Source organism: Eublepharis macularius, chromosome 1, assembly GCF_028583425.1.
Source record: "Eublepharis macularius isolate TG4126 chromosome 1, MPM_Emac_v1.0, whole genome shotgun sequence".
Taxonomy (NCBI): Eukaryota; Metazoa; Chordata; class Lepidosauria; order Squamata; family Eublepharidae; genus Eublepharis; species Eublepharis macularius.
The window spans coordinates 252761037-252782244 of NC_072790.1; the positions used below are offsets into that span (position 1 = coordinate 252761037).

The 21208-nt window shown below is 50.1% G+C and overlaps 1 protein-coding gene across 1 annotated transcript in view; it reads right to left on the minus strand.

Annotated features, from left to right (window-relative positions):
- Nucleotides 1-21208, minus strand: part of LOC129342718 (unconventional myosin-Ie-like) — a 59058-nt gene that overhangs the window by 31920 nt on the left and 5930 nt on the right. Inside the window, exons 2-8 of the mRNA XM_054998623.1 lie at nt 9883-10020; nt 7942-8031; nt 4097-4191; nt 3626-3713; nt 3372-3461; nt 2423-2554; nt 410-544 (exon numbers count right to left, since the gene is read on the minus strand). Coding sequence (XP_054854598.1) covers nt 410-544; nt 2423-2554; nt 3372-3461; nt 3626-3713; nt 4097-4191; nt 7942-8031; nt 9883-10020 — 768 coding nt within the window. The remainder of the gene's footprint in view (nt 1-409; nt 545-2422; nt 2555-3371; nt 3462-3625; nt 3714-4096; nt 4192-7941; nt 8032-9882; nt 10021-21208) is intronic.

Here is a 21208-nt window from a genome sequence, read left to right on the forward strand (position 1 = left end):
TGAGCAAAGTGCATTTATCTCCATCTGCATGCCTCCGGTGGAAAGAGGGAGACAATAGAAAGGCTTTCTCCCCGCCCCTTCTGCCCCACACACATTCCCATCCCACAACTTGGATCTATAGCAGGAAGCCCCACAGAATACACCATGCCAGGATTGGTGCTTGGTTTCAGGTTTTCTTGGACATCTTACAGTGTAATCCTAAGCAGTCTAAGCCCATTGATTTCAATGGGCTTAGACTGGTGTAACTCTTCTTAGGATTGGACTGTTTGTTTCTAATCACAAGGAATGGACTGGCTAGCTACATTTTTGCAGTTATTCGGGGGAGATGACTGGGCCCTGGCAGAGCATAGAAAAGGGCAGGGGTGTCTTAGGAGAGTGCCCCATTTATGTTCCAGCCCCAGTCCCATACCAGCGTCTCCTGGAACTCCTGGTGGTCATTCATGTCGTCCACCTTGTAGGCTGCAGACTGGTTGAGGTAGTAGTAATAGTCTGGGGAGGTGATACCCAAATTTTCTCGCTGCTCTGGGGAGGCGCCTTCCAGCAACTGTTGGAGGAGGACAGCAGAGGGAAGAGCAAGGAGTAATGTATGACTAGAGTGTGTGGAGTATTCAAAGCACTTTCCATACATTATTTCAGTAACTTTTCCCATAATCCTGGAAGACAGGCCTATATTATGACCCCCAAATGGCAGATCTGGACTGAAAGAGGCCGTTGAGTCTCCAGCTCAAATAGGGTTACCACTAGGGGGCAGTGGGAAGAAGGGATGGCGAGGGAACAGCTGCTGTTCCTCCCAGGGCTTTTTTCCTGGGAAAAGAGGTGATGGAAATCTCAAGAGGGAAATGAGGAAAAAACACACGGAAGAAAAGTGTCACTGCTTTCTAATGCCCCACTGCTTTTTTCTGCTGAGGGGAGAAGGAGAAGGGTCCCTTCTCCCCTTCCCCTCTGCTGAAAAACCTGCCAGCATTTTAAGACACCTTTTGTAGCTGAGGGGAGGGGAATCCCCCTCCTGTCAGCTTAAAAAGCAGTGGGGCATTTGAAAGCACCAACACTTTTCTTGCTCAGCTTTCCTTCCCTCCACTGAGAAAAAGCAAGCAGGTGTTTGAAAGCAGTGTTGCTGCTTTCAAGGCCCACAGCTGTTTTCAACTGATGGGGGATCCCCCTCCCATCAGCTGAAAAGTTGCGGGCTTTGAAAGCAACACTTTTCTTGCCCCTTGCAAGAGGCAAGAAAAGTGTTGTTCTTTGACTGAAGCTAAAGAGCTGGACGCCTTGGGCTGCTCACAGGAGGAAACAGGATCAAGGGGTGGGGCCACTAGACATGTGATTACTTTCAAGAGGTGCCACTGCGTTCCGGCTGAAAAAAAGCCCTGCCTCACATTCACTCTGTGAGGCATACCTCTCTTCCTGGGTTCTACAAACCACCCTTCTTGCTTTCAACAACAAAAAGAGGCCAATGAGCTAGAGCAGCACATCAAAGGCACAAATCCCCTTTGTTTCAGCAAAAAGGGCATGTATCTCTGGCTGGTTGATCTCTGTTGAAAATAACGGCCGTTGCTCTTATGAAGAAAAACTGGCGGGTAGGGCAAAGGCTAATGGGAGAGGGGCTGCTGCCTGTTTGATATTCTGGTAATTTGTTGTCCAAAAATATCGCTCTTACTTGGCACCTCTCTGAGCATTTCTAATCCCAAAGTGGTATACAAGATTTAAAACAGATTAATAACCACAAGAGATACTGATAAAAGAAAGCTTTTTCGTTTGCTTTGCAACTTAAACCACGAACCTAATGATGAGTGAGTCTTTTTACCTATCTTGTTTTTACTCCAGTCTTTTGCTAAGGAGTGCATTGCAGCACGTGAAGATTTTTCCCTTCTCCAACAACCCTGTGAGGGAGTTCACACTGAGAGATAGTAAAGAGTCCAGTAGCACCTTTAAGACTAACCTACTTTATTGTAGCGTAAGCTTTCGAGAACCACAGTTTTCTTCGTCAGATGCATCGTCAGCTTTCAGGAACCACAGCTCTCTTCGTCAGATGAGAGCTGTGGTTCTTGAAAGCTGTCGATGCATCTGGTGAAGAGAGCTGTGGTTCTCAAGAGCTTATGCTGCAATAAAGTTGGTTTGTCTTAAAGGTGCTACTGGACTTTTTAGTATTTTGCAACTACAGACTAACACGGTTAACTCCTCTGGATCTATGACACACTGAGGGAGGGATATTCCCAAGGTCGCCCAGTGACCACTGGACAAAAGGCGTGCTGGAGGTCCACGTCTGATGCTCTTTACCTTGAACTCTTTGGAACAGCCCCTCTGAGCCCAGCCCACATGCGCTTAACCGTCCCATTGCTGCAGTATGCCATGCCAGGCAAGCCCCTCAACACAACATGCCAGACTGGGAGACTGAGGCCAAGCGCCGATGCATCGGCCTGCTCACCTGGTAGTAGATGTGAAAGCTCCTCTCTCCTGGGTTCTGGCTCACCACACGAGATTTCTCCAGCAGGAAGTTGGAAATCTTGCCCCCATCCGGTTCCCCTCCTCGGCTGAACTGGATCTCAAAATATTTGCCCTGGGCAGCGGATGGCAAATCGAATGAGGACAGTGTTAAGATGTCCCCTCAGGAAACAGTTCCCCTTGCCAGAAAGTAATGCTAAATCAAGAGACAGATGGGATCTGTCTAGCACAACTCTTGATTTTTCATTAAGCATCCTCAAAAGCAGGGCTTTTTTTCAGCAGGAACGCGGTGGAATGGAGTTCCGGCACCTCTTAAAAATGGTCACATGACTGGTGGCCCCGCCCCCTGATCTCCAGACAGAGGGGAGTTGAGATTGCCCTCCGCGCCTCTTGGCGCGGAGGGCAATCTCAACTCCCCTCTGTCTGGAGATCAGGGGGCGGGGCCACCGGCCATGTGACCATTTTCGCCAAGGGCAATTTAAACTTTAAAAACCTCCCCCCTTGTTCCAGCTGACCCAAAGTGATGTTATTGTGCAGTCTTGAGTTCCACCACCGACTTCCACCACCTCTTTTCCCAGAAAAAAAGCCCTGCTCAAAAGTATATGCGTATGTGTGTATGGTGGGGGCAGGAATGCCCTTGGAATTGCTGGGAAAGCTTCCGGTGGGTTGCCGGCAGCTGTGAGTCAAGCCGTGGGCCCCTACCGTGCTAACACCACCACAAGGGCTGCTCAGTTGGACATGGCCTGTGTCAGCCACGTGGACAAAAGCCGTCTTGCACCACGGAAAGGCCCCTTGCCATTTACAGAACAGATCTGCAGGATCCAACCCTTGCTCCCAACTCACAGAACCAGAGCTGTGAGTAATTGTGGGGCCCAAATGCCACTTCAAAAACTTAGGACCCACAGAGCGCCCCGCCCCAGCCCGGCACTCACAAATCGGCTGGAGTTGTTATTGCGGACTGTCTTGGCATTCCCGAAGGCCTCTAGGAGCGGGTTGGACTTCAGGATGATCTCTTTCACGTGCTAGGATGTAAACAGGAGACTCGTGGGGGGAGAGGGCTTCTTGTTCGTTCTCGCAATTAAGAGCCGTTCCCAGTTTACAACCACATCAGCACCAAAGCACCATCGCTTGCACTTCAGGGACAGAAGGGGTAACCTGGGGGGGGCGGGGGGGGGGACAACAGTACCTGCACTTTGGGGCCTCCGCCAGAAACCTTGGAAACGTAGCCCATGATGTATTTTGCCGCCACTGTCTTGCCTGCCCCGCTCTCTCCGCTGCGGTGGGAAAAAGAGGAAGGAAAGAACGTTTTGCAGGCTGCAATCCCAACCCAGTTCTGCTCTTACAGCGTTCCCATTCATGGCAAAGAAGTCTGTGCAAGAGGATTCCTGATGGATTATGCCCTGTGCTAAGTCATGAGAGAAAGGGGTGTGTGCGTGCCATTTGGATTTCCTACCTCAGGCAACGAAATTCCTGGCCGGCAGGGGAACAGGGCATGTTGCTGGCCGACTCTCCCTGGACTGCCCCCCCGGGAGAGGAATCGCAAGAAGGGAGAGGTGCGGCCTTTGGCCAGGACTGCTCATTCTGTTGCCCCCCCCACAGTTTCCCCTCATGCGTACCCCTGGGCTCTCCCTCCTCCCCTTCCCCCCCCACGCCTCACCTGATAATGACGCACTGGTTTTCCCCGTCGATCAGCATGTTGCGATACATGTTGTCAGCCAGCGCGTAGATGTGCGGAGGGTTTTCATACTGAGCCTGTGGACGAAGCATGCCCCCTGTGAGATCCCAAATCCTCCCACTGGCCCGTTGGATTTATTGGGCAGCTGGATTCTCTTTGTTCAAGACTCAAAATCACGACCGTGTTTTTCTCCCCTTGTTTGCGGGTTGTTCAACCAATGCCCGTTTCAGGTGGGCAGTGGTGCTGGTCTGCAGTAGAACCGTTCCCAGTTTACAACCACATCAGCAACCACATCAGTAAGCTTCCGAGAGCCAGAGCTCCAGCTCTGACTCTGGGAAGCGTACACTCTGAAAAACTTGTGGGTCTCGACGGTGCCACTGGACTCGAATCCTGCCGAACCAATGCTTGTTCCTGTTGCCAATGGTGGTCATCGTGTACACCGTGGAGTTTGGCATGGAAATGCACAAGCCGGCTCCGGTGTCTGCACTGGACCTTTTTGCAGAAGCTTCCAAAGGCAGGATATAAACTGGGGCAAACTGGCCCTTTAACTTGCTGGGAAACTTAATGCCAGCGCCTTGCAGAACAACTGGGGGCCAGTGGCCATCTGAGTGAAGTGGCTCCCGCAAGGCTGGCAGCGCCAGCGAGGCCTCTCGACTCAGACCACGTGTGCAGTCCTCCAGAGGGCTCAGCTCGCTCTAGGGCAGACTGGCCATGCCAGCCTGCCTCTGGATATAGTGATATACTAAAGAATACCTCTGAGACTGGACCTCTCGCCCTATTCTTTGCGCTGATTTCCTCTCTGCCCTTCATATCTGAGTTGCTTGCTGCCAGCTGAGGATATGTTTCATGCCTCTGGCTGCACGGGCTCTAGGCTGTGACTGCAGTTAGCCTCTCAGGTGGCACAAGGCCCCCTGGCTTGGCTGGCTGCAAACCAGGACGGCTGCCTACCCACCACTAGATGGCAGCATCAGAGCAAGGCAAAGCCAACGTGGGCCCAGCAGGTAAGAGACCCTGTGCCACTTGCCATTGGCTGCCAGAGCTCAGTTGCTCTGTGTCGTCATCCTGAGGTGGTTAAGCAGCTGCCTTTGACTCAAGCCTTCTGTAGGTTTGCCAAGCAAGAGGAAGAAGTCCCCGCATTCCAAACTCTTTTCAGCCAAATGCCGCGGTTCACCAAGGGGCAAGGCAGGCAGAAATCCAGTTAGCAAAGCTTCTCCATAATCCCTGCATCACTTTGCCAGATAATAACTTCACCTGATGGATTTCTGACTGTCAGGCAGCCCTTCAAGGCACAGGAGCCTTGTCAGGGAAAATAACACAGAAATCTCAACTCCATTGGGCTTGCAAAGCAGGACCATTAAAAACAATGGGCTGTAGAATCACAACAAACATGGCAGGCTGTAGTGACCGCTTGAAAAGGGGGTAGGAGGAGCCACAATGGAACCGCCATGCTCAGAATAAAGAGTCCAGTAGCACCTTTAAGACTGACCAACTTTATTGCAGAATAAGCTTTCGAGAGCCACAGCTCTCTTTGTCAGATGCATCGTCAGCTTTCAAGAACCACAGCTCTCTTCATCAGATGCAGATGCATCTGACGAAGAGAGCTGTAATTCTCAAAAGCCGACGATGCATCTGGCGAAGAGAGCTGTAATTCTCAAAAGCCGACGATGCATCTGGCGAAGAGGGCTGTGGCTCTCGAAAGCTTATTCTGCAATAAAGTTGGTCAGTCTTAAAGGTGCTACTGGACTCTTTACTACTTTGCAACTACAGACTAACACGGCTAACTCCTCTGGATCCATGCTCAGAGGCCGTGACCTTCTGAATACCAGCTGCTGATGGGCAGCTCTTGTGCTGAGCCACCCCCGCCCCTCAATTCACAAAATATGTGGTCTCCAAGAGTTCTTGAAGAGCCCTACTGGGTCAGGCCAACAGTCCATTGAGTCCAGTATGCGGCTTCCTATCGTGGCCAACAAGATTTCCCCACGCAGGCATGAAGGAAACCATCAACTCTCATTACTATTATTTAAAACGGGACCCAATTGGCACGACACATTCAGAAACTCGGCCAAGTGCCCCTAAATCCAAAGCTCCCGATCAGAGAAGCCAGAATGAGTTGACCAGCAATTTGACAAAGTACAGTTAGCTCTGAACAAAAAGCCCCCGGGAATAACCACGTTTTAAGGCCTGCTGGAAAGGGGTACAGGGGCACAGCCTCAAGGGAAGGGAAGGGAAGGGAAGGGAAGGGAAGGGAAGGGAAGGGAAGGGAAGGGAAGGGAAGGGAAGGGAAGGGAAGGGAAGGGAAGGGAAGGGGTCAGCCCTTGAGAAAGGACGGGTCCTCGGGGTGGCCACTTCCTGATTCCTTGAACCCGGGCAGATCATGAGAGGGAGGGCAGAAGGGGTTATATCAGTGCTTAGTTTTTGTGGCTCCTTCTTACCCGCCCAGGGTAATGCCGATCGCCACCTTGGGGTCAATTAGCAATTTTCCCCAGGCCAGTTTGGCTAGATACCCTGACAGTGTTTTGCCATCTTCTGGGCATGGAGTAAGGGTCACTGGGTGTGTGTGTGTGTGGGGGGGGGAGGTAGTTGTGAATTTCCTGTACTGTGCAGGGGGTTGGACTAGATGACTCTGGAGGGCCCTTTAAACCCTATGATTCCTGAGGAGACAGCGTGGTCCAAAATCTAGTCCTAGCCTGGGACGCAGGCGCAACAGGCAAACGAAGCACTGGACTCAGGATCAGGGATCTCAGCGGGCACAGCGGATGGATTTCTATCTACCACTCCTGGCTGAAAACCAGTAAAGATGAAGCCCAGCTGGTGGGTTTTAACAGGCTTGGGGGGTCCCTGCTTTGCCCTAGAATTTGACTAGCCCAGCCAGAATGCCAGCCTTTCAGCCACAGGTCAGAAATCGCGCTAGAAAGACGCTACACTTCCGGGTGTTTAGCGAACATTTAGCGCAACGCCAGGACGCTCTGCGGGTGTGTGGATTCAGCCCAGATTAGGCAGGAAGAAGGCAGCTGTCCTTTTGAGGTTACTCAGCTAAGCGCTTTTCTTAACAAGGATCAAGATTCCTGTAGGAACTTAAAAAGTAACAAATCCAGTGAAGCTTATTAATGGCGCTAAATGAAGAACAATGAAATACGCCATTCCGTGCCATGCTCCTACAAGCCAAGAAACCTCCCCAGCGCAAAAGAAAAACAATCTGGACATACCCAGAGCCCTGTGTCCTTTTTGGATAGATTTCTTTTCCTTGAAGCAAAACAGTAAAGAGTGCAGTAGCACCTTTAAGACTAACCAACTTTATTGTAGCATAAGCTTTCGTTCATCAGATGTATTGTCAGCTTTCGAGAACCACAGCTCTCTTCGTCAGATGTATAATGAGCTTTCGAGAACCACAGCTCTCTTCGTAAGCATATCTATTGCCCTGGGCTATTCCCAGTGTGTCCTGTGTTTCCAGTGTTAGCTCTCTGCATACTACAATAGTACCTGAGAATATCACCTAATTGCATAAAGATAGTAAAGGCACATAAGACATTTCAGTCCATAGAATCCATTTCCATCACATCTGACGATGCATCTGACGAAGAGAGCTGTGGTTCTCAAAAGCCGATGATGCATCTGACGAAGAGAGCTGTGGTTCTCAAAAGCTTATGCTACAATAAAGTTGGTTTGTCTTAAAGGTGCTTACTGGACTCTTTACTATTTTGCTACTACAGGCTAACACGGCAAACTCCTCTGGATCTTTTCCTTGAAGGTGAACAGACCTCTGCGCATGCTCAGAGGAACTCAGCTGTAAGCAGCCAGGATATGCGCAACGCCAGCCAAGCACTTACCGCCCCCTGGTACATGTCTATCTCGCGGTCGGTAAAATACGGCAGCTGCTTGAAGGGATTCACAGAAATCAGCACTGGACCGATGTACGTCTTTTCATTTTCAAGATAAGGGTCAAGAAGCACCATCAGGACTGGCCACATTCCTAACCCACCCCAAACAGTGGTGAAATCCTGCAGCTCTTCCAGGGGTGGGTGGGTTTACCGCAGCCAGGAACACCGTTTCAGATTTCCATACTTGGGAGAGGGGGAATTGCACAGGCAAGGAAGAGGAGATGAAAGGCCCCTTGGAACAGGCTCAAGATTAACTTTCAGATAGCTTTACCGATCCTGTCTCGTTTAACTTTTAAATCATTCAGAAAATAAAATTAGCCTCTAAGTAAAAAAATAAAAAGGTCAACTTTCACACTGGACAGCCCAGGTGAGCCTGATCTCGTCAGATCTCAGAAGCTATGCAGGGTTGGCCTTGGTTAGGAATTGGATGGGAGACTTCCAATGAAGACCAGGATTGCAGAGGCAGTCAATGGCAAACCACCTCTGATAGTCTCTTGCCATGAAAACCCCACTAGGGGTTGCCATAAGTCAGCCATGACTTGAGGGCACTCTCCATCACCATACACCCCTGTATTTTAAGAGAGTTTTGTATATTTTTTTAATAATCTCCTAGGAACTGTATGATGTTATCAACACAGGACAAATGTTTGTTGCTTTAAAAAAAAACCAAAGGGACTTTCGTGCCTTAGAGATAACATTCCAAGCATCACTGCCCGTTTTGTTGTTTATAAGAATGGACCCTTGGTGTGCAGGCCCAGCATGTTAACCAGATATCTAAATAATTTCATTGGTGGGGTGGGGTTGTGAAAAACAGAAGGTGGAGATTGACACCCCCTGTCCCCCTAAGCGGCTGGCCCTGACCATGGAGCAACTCCACAGCCACCCGTTTCCTTCCATCTGGAAGAAAGTGTAGAGAAAACAGAAAGATCTGCAAAACACCTTCCACTAAGGTTGCCAGGTCCAGGTGGGGAAATTCCTGGAGATTTGTGGGTGGAGCCTGGATAGGGTGGGGTTTCGGGAGGGCAGGGGCCTCAATGGGGTATAATGCCATAGAGTTCACCCTTCATAGCAGCCACTTTCTCCAGGGCAACTGGTCTCTGTTGCCTGGAGATCAGTTGTAATTCCAGGAGATCTCCAGCTACCACCTGGACATTGGCAACCCTGCCTTCCACGCTGAAAGGAGACCTGCTTTTAACAGGTGCTTCTTCAAGGCAGGGGCCTGCCTACGTGTGTCCCAGCGAGGCTCGGGCCTTCTCTTACAGCTTCTCCCTCGGCTAACAAGTGTCACGGCTAGCGTTGCCAATGTCCAGGTGGGGCCTGGAGATCTCCCAGAATTCCAATTTATCTCCAGACTATAGAGATCAGTTCCCCTGGAGGAAAGCACAGCTTCCAAGGGTGGACTCTATGGCATCAACCTGCTGAGGTTTTCCAATCTCCCAACCAGGAGTTGGCAACCCTTTTCATGGCCGGGGAGGGGCTTGGAGTTGAGTTTTCTGAAATTGGCCCTTTCTGATCAAAGTACTGATACACCAGTTTGGAGTAATGATTAAGAGCAGCAGGACTCTAATCTGGAGAACCAGGTTTGATTCCCCACTCCTCCGCTTGAAGCCAGCTGGTTGACCTTGGGTCAGTCACAGCTCTGTCAGAGCTCTCTCAGCCCCACCCACCTGACAGAGTGATTGTCGTGAGGATAATAAATAACATACTTGTCGTGAGGATAATAAATAACCACTCTGAGTGGGCATTAAGTTGTCCTGAAAGGCAGTATATAAACTGAATGTTATTATTATTATTATTCAATTAGAACCCTGGGGACGGAGGCACTCCCCGCTACCACCTCAAATGAGGGTCAAGCCCTTTTCTCCTCGGCCTTCGCAACACAAAGGATACGAAGATGTAGTCATCCATGAACCGCTTCTTGAGGTTCTCCACGATGGCCTCCTCGTTGATCTTGGAGAGGAGCACCATGTCGTCCACCCCGCTTTGTTTGACATTCTGGGTCTGCCAGTGGTAGCGCTCTTTGCTGCCCTGTGGGGAAAGAGCGCACAATGGCCGGTCGTGTCAACCACAGAGGGAGGCCCAAAGCAGGAAAACAGCACCTCCCAGCGCTGCCCAAGGCTCACAGCGGCGTGCAAAAATGTTTTTCAGCCCCACGTCCCCCTTAAAAAAGAAACTTGAAACAAACAGGACACATGCCAAATGACCATAAAAATAAATAAAAGCACAAGCAATATCAAAAGAGCAGAACTTCATTCCACAAAAGAGCAGAATTGTGCATTCCACAAAGGAGGCAGCAGCTGGGCCTGCCCCACTGTTTCATGCATTCCTCGGGGGGGGGGGGGCAAACTTTTACAGGTGTGGCTCCCTCCCAAGGAGCGACTTGGAGGCTCCTGGGCATTTTGGTAATCTCCATTTGTTTACAACTGCATCCTTTTTCTAAGCACCAAAAATGGCCAAAGTGAAGACATCCAAGGGATGATAATTTTTGAGTCCACTCAAGAAATATCTTCAGCTATTCACTCGACAACAAACTTGAGTGGAAAACCACAACATCACAAATCTCAAAGGCAGATGCAAAACGGGGCGTGTTGCATTGGACAAGAACCATCTTTGCTTACAGTTTCGCTCCCAAGGAAAAGCTTTGCCCACACACCCATCAAACTCGGCTGGGTCATGAGAGCCAGAAGCGACAGGGGTCTCGGGGGGGGGCTTCCCCAGCCCCTCTCAGGATGGGCACAGACGGGCTGCCAGCAGTGCCACCCTCTATGGAAATTCAGCCCTTTTGGAAAAAAGTCACCCAACGGATCCCGGTGCTGTGAAATCTGCAGCCCTCCTCAGCCCCTCTCCTCCCCGCTCCCCATCCAGGGACCACAAATCTCTCTCCCACCACAAAGGCTGGGTGGTCTCGCTGGCAGATTTGTGCAAACTTCAGAAAAGGCCGGTTGCTAGGGCTCCTTTCCTCTCAAGCTGGCCGAGACAATGCCAGCCGGCGGTTGCCATGCGACACACAGGCTGGGGTGGGGGGATGGGACAGAAAGCGGGACCTGTGCCCATCGCGGAGCGAAGGGAGGTAGGCAAGGCAGCAGAGGGAGGGTCTCTGCCGGAGGGGCCCCAAAACTGAGGGCAGCCAAGTTAAAAGAGAAGCCTTGTGGGTTTGGGGAGGGAACATGCATAACGAGGTCAGGGCATGAGTTCAAATGCTGCCAGCTGACCTTAGTCAAGCAGCCAGACCTCCTTGTCAGGGAGTCCCCTGCTTTCAGCCTCTTTTTGCTTTCACAGCTGATACCAACCGTCATCCTGTTTTCTTCCAGCCCTTGCTTGGGCAGGTGGGGCGCCAGCCACCCAACGGAATCAGGGCTGATTAAAGCAAAGAAGCACCTTTTAGGGTTAAAAGCTGATGTAGCTGGGTCATTAATTAAGCTGCGATGCAGCACTTCACTGGCTGGAATCCCACTGCTGCCCTGAGCAAAGCAGGTGGCCGTGGGTGAGCCCCTCCTCTCAGCCCAGCTCCCCAGCTGCATTGGGGGGAGAATAAGAACACTGTTTGGTGTAGTGGTTAAGAGCGCAGGACTCTAATCTGGAGAACCAGGTCTGATTCCCCACTCCTCCACTTGAAGCCAGCTGGGTGACCTTGGGCTAGTCACAGCTTCTAGGAGCTCTCTCAGCCCCACCCGCCTCACAGGGATAATTAGGACACACTTTGTAAACTACTCTGAGTAGGCGTTAAGTTGTCCTGATGGGTGGTATATAAATTGAAGTTTGTTGTTGTTATTCGATTAGAACCCTGGGGACGGAGGCACTTCCCGCTACCACCTCAAATGAGGGTCAAGCCCTTTTCTCCTCGGCCTTCGCAACACAAAGGATACGAAGATGCAGTCATCCATGAACCGCTTCTTGAGGTTCTCCACGATGGCCTCCTCGTTGATCTTGGAGAGGAGCACCATGCCGTCAATGTTTTATTATTATTATTACTTTGTTCAACACTCTGAGTGGGCACTGATCTCTCTAGAAGGGCAGTATATAAGCACAGCTTCTGTAGCACAGTGGTTAAGTGCTTGGACTGTGAATCAGCACTCTGCCGGTTCGAATTCCACTCCTGCTGTGAGCTCAGCAGGGGGCCTTGGGGAAGCCACTCCTCTCAGCCTAGGGTTGTCAGGTCCCTTCACTCCCTGGTTGGAGATTGGCTGGCTCTTACCTCTCCTTTTCTCCTGTGTCATCTTGCACGTGCTCTTCCAGCTAGTGTGATGACATCACTTCCAGGAAGAGACATCATCACACGAATCAAAGGGCGGCCTGGGAGCGCACCCGCGCTTGCCAAAGGGCTGAATCCCACCCACCCCCACAGGGCCTGATTCGGCCTGAAACGGGCCCGCCGCGGGGTGCGGGAGCCCATTTTATTACTAAAAGACTGTTTTCACACGTCTCGGCGTAGCACTAAACTCATTGCGGCCATGGCATGAACAAGCCCTCATTTGCTAGGAACGTCGGCGTTGCAAGCCAGGCCTTTCTCCCCGCATTCCCATTTCTCTAGACAGGCCGCAGCTGCGTCCCCAGAGTGCAGGTTGGAGACCATTTTGGGGCTCCCCACCTCCCTTCCCTGAGGCTTAATCACTCCAGGGTACTTCCGTGCCTGTAGACGTGGCTCCCCTCAATGAAAGAAAAAGAGGCTTCATCCCAGCGCATGCCAGACTCGCAAAGGAGACGACTGACTCCACGCGAGGATTCCCTCACCCCATAAATTCAGGGCTAACCCAGTTCCTTCTCCCAACTGGATGGTGGCGTGGCCTCTAAACTTATTTTTAGTCACTGCTGAGACACGGCTTCCACCACAAAAGGAACGGCCATTGCTCTCTTGGCTGTGTTTTTCCCTCACAGGGCTCTTGTCTCCATAAAGGACCAGAAATTCAACCAGCGCATTTGTAACCCCAAAGGACACAAGAGACACGACTATCGGTCAACTCGTTCGGTGATAAACGCTGAACCGTTTCTGCTGAGAGACAGGCGCAGCTCTGGGAACCCAGGCCTGGTTGCTGTGGGCAACAGCACAGGCCTCGAGAACGGGATTAACCGGCTGGCACGGCCGGCCTCACCTGGCAAGGCCCCTTTTGTGGCACTGCGGCACAGGCAGGTGTAGAAGGCCTCCCGCCAGCTTCTTTGGCCCAGTTTACAGACCGACAGAGCCTCGGCGGCTGTTTGGCTCGCTTACCATGCATGGCTGCAGCAGCCGCTCCGGCCCACTTGGAGCACTGGCTGCAGAATCTGAGGAACGTTTCCTCGTTCCTAAAAATTCAGTCCTACATTTTAATGAGCTGTCTTGGAGGGGAGCAGGTTTGGGGCTGAAAAGAAGAGCCAAAATAAAATGGACGGCATGAAAAAGAGGAGATGCCGGCATTCTAGCTGCTTTGCTCTGCTTGAATGGACTTGAAAAACATCGGCCGGTGTGCGGTCACACAGCCAGCGTGTGGTCACGCAGACTCCAGCAAGGTGCACCCTTTTCCTCTTCTTTGAGAACCAAGAACCAACCGGCACCGCAGATAGAGGATTTCCAAATCTCGTTTCCCAGACAGCTTTCAAAAAGAGAACTTCCCCTGGGTTGGAGTGTCCAGTCCAGTCTAGAAACTCATACTATTACTTCACCAAATCTGACACTAGTTGCTCACAATCATAAGAAATCCACTCTGCACATATTCAAAAGTCACTCACCAGCCAAGAGCCACTGAGGATTCAAAGACCGCAGGCAGTATTTACTTACAATTTTGAGTTTATTTGATTTAAAGGGCAATTTAACGAAATCAATTGATTTTTCTGGGAGTCGCCATGTTCTCCGTTTTAATTTCACATCTCAGTGGGTTGTAGCCTGTGAATAGGATTGCCAGCTCCAGACTGGGAAATTCCTGGAGATTTTGGAGGTGGAGCTTGGAGTGGGCGGAGTTTGGGAGGGGAGGGGCCTCAGCAGGGTAAAATGCCATAGAGTCGACCCTCCAAAGCAGCCATTTTTAACAACAACAACATTCAATCTATATACTGCCCTTCAGGATGACTTAACACCCACTCAGAGCGGTTTACAAAGTACGTTATTATTATCCACATAACAATCACCCTGTGAGGCTGAGAGAGCTCCGAGAGAGCTGTGACTGACCCAAGGTCACCCAGCTGGCTTCAAGTGAAGGAGTGGGGACTCAAACCCGGTTCTCCAGATTAGAGTCCCGCACTCTTAACCACTACACCAAACTGGCTCTTTTCCAGGGGAGCTGTCGGCTGGAGATCAGTTGTAATTCCGAGAGATCTCCAGTCACCACCTGGAGACTGGCAACACTACCTGTGAATCTACCTCACTAATGGCGGCGCTCCCTCTCCCCACACAGGGAGCCCTCCCTCGATGTAAGCCACTCAGAGGAAGATGCCGCCATAAGCAGGACAGATCCACCAGACCCAACCCAACTGGTCTGTCTAAAGGAAGGGCCTCAAATTGCATCCTGTCTTACACTGCAGCCAACCAGTTATTCTAGAGGGCCCACAACAGGTCATGGAGGCTGAGGCCTTCCCCTGAAGTTGCCTCCTGGCACTGCTGTTCAAAGGTTCACTGCCTCTGAGTGTGGCTAGTTCCTGTGGCTAGTGGCCACTGATAGACCTCCTCTCCATGAATCCATCTGATCCCCTTTTAAAGCTGTCTAGGCCGGTAGCCATCACCACATCCCCTGGCAGTGAATTCCACATTTTAACCACTGGTTGTATACAGAATTATTTCCTTTTGTCTGTCCTGAGTCAACTGCCCACCCGCTTCATTGGATGCTCTCTAGTGCTAGCATTTTGGGAGAGGCAGAAAAAGTTCTCTGTCCACTCTCTCTACCCCGTGTATAATTTTATAAACCTTGATCATGCTCCCCCGTAGGGGTCTCTTTTCTAAACTGAAAAGTCCCAGGAAAGGAACTCCAACCCCGCTCATCCTCTTGGTTGCCGTCTTCTGTACTTTTTCCAGCTCTGCAAGGTCCTTTTTGAGGTATGACGGCCAGAACTGCACACAGTATTCCAAACGAGGCTGCACCAACCATAGATCTGTCCCAGGGCATTATAATATCGTCTGTTTTATTTTCAATTCCTTTCCTCATAATTCCCAGCATAGAGTTTGCCTTTTTTACCCCTATAGTACACTGGGTCTACATTTTCATTTCACTTACCACTACAACCCCAAAACTGAATCTGTATTATTTATCATGCCAATCGCCACTTTGGAAGCAATTTTTGCCAGGCCAGTTTGGCTAGGGATCCTGACAGTGTATTGCCATCTTCTAGGCATGGGTATGGTGTGTGTGTGTGTGGAGGGGGGGGAGGTAGTTGTGAATTTCCTGCATTGTGCAGGGGGTTGGACTAGATGACCCTGGAGGGTCCCTTCTAAGCCTATGATTCTATGATTCTATTACAATCCAAGACCAGTTCTAAAATACATTAATAACATAAAAAGTTACATCAACTGTATTAAAATAAGCATCCACTAACTTAATATAGAGCAGCGATGGGCTCTAACGGTTCTATAGAATCTTGCTGCTTTGTCCCTGACTGGAGCACCACAGTCGGAGAAAAGAAAAGCCTCCGATTATCTTGGCATGTTTTGAAGAATGGGAGTAAAGTGATCTTTTCTGAGATCAAATTTTAAAAGGCAGTACAACATTACATGCCCAACAGTTTCAACTGCCCCATCTTCCGGGGACAACCACGTTCCCACAACGGAACTCTAGAAAATCTCCCTTGCAAAAGTGTCAAAGGTAAGAATGTTGAACCGGGCCAAGGTAAAAGCTTTTCTAAATCTGAGGACTGACCCCAAAACTGGTTTTCAAAGCTCAAAAAGATATTTTGGGTGAAGACGGAGACGGGAACGTTTTTTCCCCAGGGGCAGCAATTTTCCTAGTATAAACTATTGTTCAGAGAAAAGTTGTAAGTCTGCACCCATCCAGAGCATCTTGTGGATTTAATGAGTACCCCGAACACAGTTCTCTTAATTCATTTGTGCTCTCGCTGGCCGTTTCCCCACGTCTTAGAAGTCGCGCAACACTCATGGAATGTTGACGGCTTCATGGCGCGTGATGTCAGGCAGTGATGATTCCATTTTCGTGGCATGGTAACATCAGAAATCGCGCCATGAAGCCGCTAGCATTCCGTGAGTGTTGTGTGATTTTTAAGATGTGGGGAAATGATTGCTCTTTCCAAGGAGCACAGGGTAATTCATGTGGGATCATACCATTTTTATCCTCACAACCTCCAGAAGAGGTTGCTTGGTGCATCTCTGTACGAGTTACCGCTCTGATCTCACATCCTTCTAACCGGTCTCTGCTACAGGCAAGTAACGCTGCCCTATCTTTGCACTGAGTGTGAGTGATCATTCCTCTCCTCTGATGTAGAAACACTTGCAAATTATCCCAGGCGAGGCTGCCTGTTTTGTCTTTGCATGAGTCCCTGCTCAGGACTTGCTTTCATCCCATCATCCTCCATGAAGTCTATGGTTGCTACAGAAGAGGCAGTCTATGGTTGTCTCCTACAGAAAGACAGGGGCTCCAGTGTCCTTTAAGGGTGCGTTAAGTCTCACACACTCTAAATGCTGAGGGCAGGGGGCTAATAATGCGTGATTCTGAATTTTAACTTGGGGCGGGCGGACAAGCAGAAATTCGGGAACAGCCGACCCAGCCCCTCTTCCCAGCTCTCCACCACAGACAAAACGGCTTTCCATGCTGCCAGCGACCCTCTATCAGCCTCGTCCTTCCTTGGGTCCCCAGGACTTTCGAGGGAGCTCGGCGAGGCCCTCGGTGAGCCTCAGCTTCTCTTTCCCACCTCCCGCCCACACTCAAGTCTCTCCTGCTGGATCACCAACCCCACCCATTTCTGTCACCTGGCCTAGTCTCTGAACAGGTAGCAGAACTAGCCTCTCCAGTGGCTCTTTCATTAAACTGGGCTGGGTCTCTCCCAAGTCCTTACGCCTCCCCAGGAAACTCCCTGAGGAAAAATGTAAGGAGAGCAGAGAAAGAGAGAGAGAGACAGCATGCAAGAAACAGCCATTGTGGGTCCTGTCCCTTCCAGAGCTGATGGCTGCCATCCCGGCCTGCCGCAGAGCTTCAAGAACCGCAAAGCCCATTTACAAAACACTCTAAACATAGCAAGCTCTGGCAGAGGAACTGCAAGACTGAAATGTCTTCTCGCCATGCGCCAGCCAGGAGGAAGGAATGCCTCACTGTTTGCAGAGCAAAGACACACCCCGCGCTGTTACGACAGACATCCACTCCTACTCCCCAAGGGCCAGTGGGTGCGTTCCACCAACCTTTCAAACACCAAGTGGCTGAGTCAAGCCGAAGCCAAGAAGCTGCACCTCTTTGCTTTGCCTCCAGCCAGAGAGGGAAGACGGCAGATCCCAGATTCAGGGTGCCGTGTCCTTTGCCCCATAACGCAATTAAAACTGGCCACCCGATCTAAGCACCAAGGCGAGCCAAATCCCATGAGCCAGAGGGGTGAAGTGGTTAGCATTCCAGACCTGGGTTCAAATCCTGAATTGCTCTGAACCTCACTGGGTCACCTTGAGATAGTCATTCTCTCTCTCGGCCTTATCCACCTCACAGGATTGCTCTAAACGCAACACGGGAAGGAGAACTGGGCACAGCGCCCTGAGCTGCTTGCAGCTAGGGCAGGTTAAACAGGCATCAGATAAAGAGACAAAATTCCTATTATATATGCAAATAGAAAGTACTTGCATACGTTCTTTTGAAAATCATTCTGCCGTTGCAGGGCTCACCAAATGAATTCAACCTTCCGTTTTGGCATTCTGACGAACGACTCCGTTAGAACAAATTGAAAATGAACCCGGACAAAAGGGCAGAGATGCTGGCTGGGAAGGCAGAGATCTGGAAGGACACTGGGCTCCCCGCTTTCAGTGGAGTTCAGCTGACCCTGGCTGCCTTGATTAAGCGCCTGAGGGGTTTAACTGGATCCCGCATTGCTGCTAGAGAAGCAAGTTAATGCAGCTGCAAAACAGGTCTTTTCCCAACTCAGTCTAGCCTGGAAGGTGGGCCCCTGCCTTGACGCAGTCAGTATGGCCACCTGGATCCATGCTGCAGTAACAAACACTGAGACTAGACTACTGTAATATACTGTACGTAGGTCTCCCCTCTTTGGAGATTCCAGGTGGTGCAGAATGTTGCAGCTCGATTACTCTCAGGAGTGACGCAGGGCATGCACCTCTCTCCCATTCTGCCGTCACTGCATTGGCTACCCATCGGTGACCAGGCTTAGATTAAAGTTTTGGCTATCACATACCAAGCCCATGGCCTTGGAACCACCTTGCCCACACCACAACAACTTTGCTCACCTGAGCAGGTGTCAGCCTGCAAACAGGCAAGATCAACAACTGCCTGGGCGCGAGCATTCTCTGTAGTGGCCCACGCTGTATCAATTTATTTATGGAAGTTATTTATAGTCCGCCTTTCTCGCTGAGACTCAAAGTGGATTGCATACTGTAAGTCATCCAGAAACTAATGCAATCGGTTTGGGATATGGAATGACCTGCCTGAAGAGGTCTGGAAGGCTCCCGCGCTTTTGGATTCCGGTGCCCTGTGTAAAACAGAACTGCTCAGGAGGACATTCTTATAAGGTAGTAAAGAGTCCAGTAGCACCTTTAAGACTAACCAACTTTATTGTAGCATAAGCTTTCGAGAACCACAGCTCTCTTCATCAGATGCATTGTCAGCTTTCGTGAACCACAGCTCTCTTCGCCAAATGCATCATCAGGTTTCGAGAACCACAGCTCTTTTCATCAGATGCACCGTCAGCTTTCGAGAAACACAGCTCTCTTTGTATTGTCGAAGGCTTTCACGGCCGGAGAACGATGGTTGTTGGGGATTTTCCGGGCTGTATTGCCGTGGTCTTGGCATTGTAGTTCCTGACGTTTCGCCAGCAGCTGTGGCTGGCATCTTCAGAGGTGTAGCACCAAAAGACAGAGATCTCTCACTGAGAGATCTCTGTCTTTTGGTGCTACACCTCTGAAGATGCCAGCCACAGCTGCTGGCGAAACGTCAGGAACTACAATGCCAAGACCACGGCAATACAGCCCGGAAAATCCCCAACAACCACAGCTCTCTTTGTCAGATGCATTGTCAGCTTTCGTGAACCACAACTCTCTTCGTCAAATGCATCATCAGGTTTCGAGAACCACAGCTCTTTTCATCAGATGCACCGCCAGCTTTCGAGAACCACAGCTCTCTTTGTCAGATGCATTGTCAGCTTTCGTGAACTACAGCTCTCTACGCCAGCTGCATTGTCAGCTTTTGAGAACCACAGCTCTCTTCGTCAGCTGCACTGTCAGCTTTTGAGAACCACAGCTCTCTTCATCAACTGTATCATCAGTTTACGAGAACCACAGCTCTTTTCATCAGATGCGTCTGACGATGCAGCTGACAAAGCGAGCTGTGGTTCTCAAAAGCTTATGCTACAATAAAGTTGGTTAATCTTAAAGGTGCTACTGGACTCTTTACTATTTTACAACTACAGACTAACACGGCTAACTCCTCTGGATCTGTTCTCATAAAGGAAATCGGCCTGCATTCTAACAGAATGAGAGAGAGATTTCAATAGAGGGAATAGGATTGCGATAGTACTAACTGTTGGATAATGTTTTTATCTTGCTCTCGCTGCACTATATTTCCACTTACACGAGACCATTTCTTGCACTGTATAACATGTCGTGTTTCGTACTGATGCCTTGCTTCAGATATGTGCGGTCCCACTCCCATCCCACTGCCTCCTCATCCTGTTGATTGTACAGACTTATGCCGTGTCATCCACCTTGAGTTTCAATGAGAAAGGCAGACTATAAACAACAACATAACTAAATTAATAAACCAACCACAACAATAGCAGAATTAATCTGGCAGGTAAAAACACGGTGCAGTTCTGCACTCCAAGCTCCACCACCAGCTCAGCCCCTTCCACATTTTTCAAAGGAGGGGGTGGTGCACAGAAAAAGATTTCCAGCCGCTCGAGCCAGGGCATTTTTCTGACCCGAAGGACAAGACAAGACTTGCATTCTCCTTCCTAACTATCCACATGGCCTCAGGGCCAAGCTAGAAGTGAGGAATTACACTTGAATGGCAAGTGAACAGACTCACGCGTATTCCTCCCCGTTCACTTGCACTCCACTTGCATTCCACTCGATCATTGAGTGGAATGCAAGTGGAGTGCAAGTGAACGGGGAGGAATAGGCGTGAGTCTGTTCACTTGCCATTCAAGTGTAATTCCTCACTTCTAGCTTGGCCCTCATTTAAAAGACCTGGATGATACAAGCTAAATGCAGCTAGAACTTCATTTATTTACTTCATTGATACTCCAACTTTCTTCCCACTGGTAACCCGGATCTTGCCGCATTCGATACCAAATGACCGTCAAATCGACAAAACATTAATCTTACAGCAGTCAAGATGTCTACAGGAGTAATCCATGGATAGAAATAGCTGCATGGATAAGTTCCGGGTTCTGCACAAAAACGCAACGCGAGCACACTGGATGAGGGTCACACTTCTGGGAAGCAGTGTGTGTGAACAAGATCTTGGGACAGGGGTGGATGGGAAGCTAAACAGGAGCAGTCAGTGTGACGCAGCAGCAAGGAAGGCGAATGCAATCGTGGGGCTGTATCAACAAAGGGATAACATCCAGATCACAAGACGTCATTGTCCCACTACATACTGTGTTGGTCAGGCCCTACATGTGCAATTCTGGAGGCGTCACTGTAAAAAGGATGCGGACAAACAAACAGGTGCAGAGGAGAGCAACCAGGAGGATCAGGGGCCTGGAGACCGAGCCCTAGGAGGGGAGACTGAGGGACCTGGGTATGTTCAGATTGTAGAAAAGGAGGTGGAGGGCAGACACAATTGCTCTCTTTAAGTATTTAAAAGGCTGTCACTTAGGGGAGGGAGCTATTCCTGTTGGCAACAGAGGATAGGACTTGAAACAATGGGTTTAAAATATAGGAGGGAAAGTACCAGTTGGACATTAGGAAAAACTTTTTCACATTAAGAATCCAGCACTAGATTCGGCTGCCTTGGGGTGTGGTGTGGTGGGTTCCCCCTCCCTGGCAGTCCTCAAGAAGCAGCTGGACGAATCCTTGTCAGGGTGCTTTAGGCTGTTCCTGGGTTGGGCAGGGGTTGGACTAGATGGTCTGTAAGGCCCCTCCCAATTTTATGAT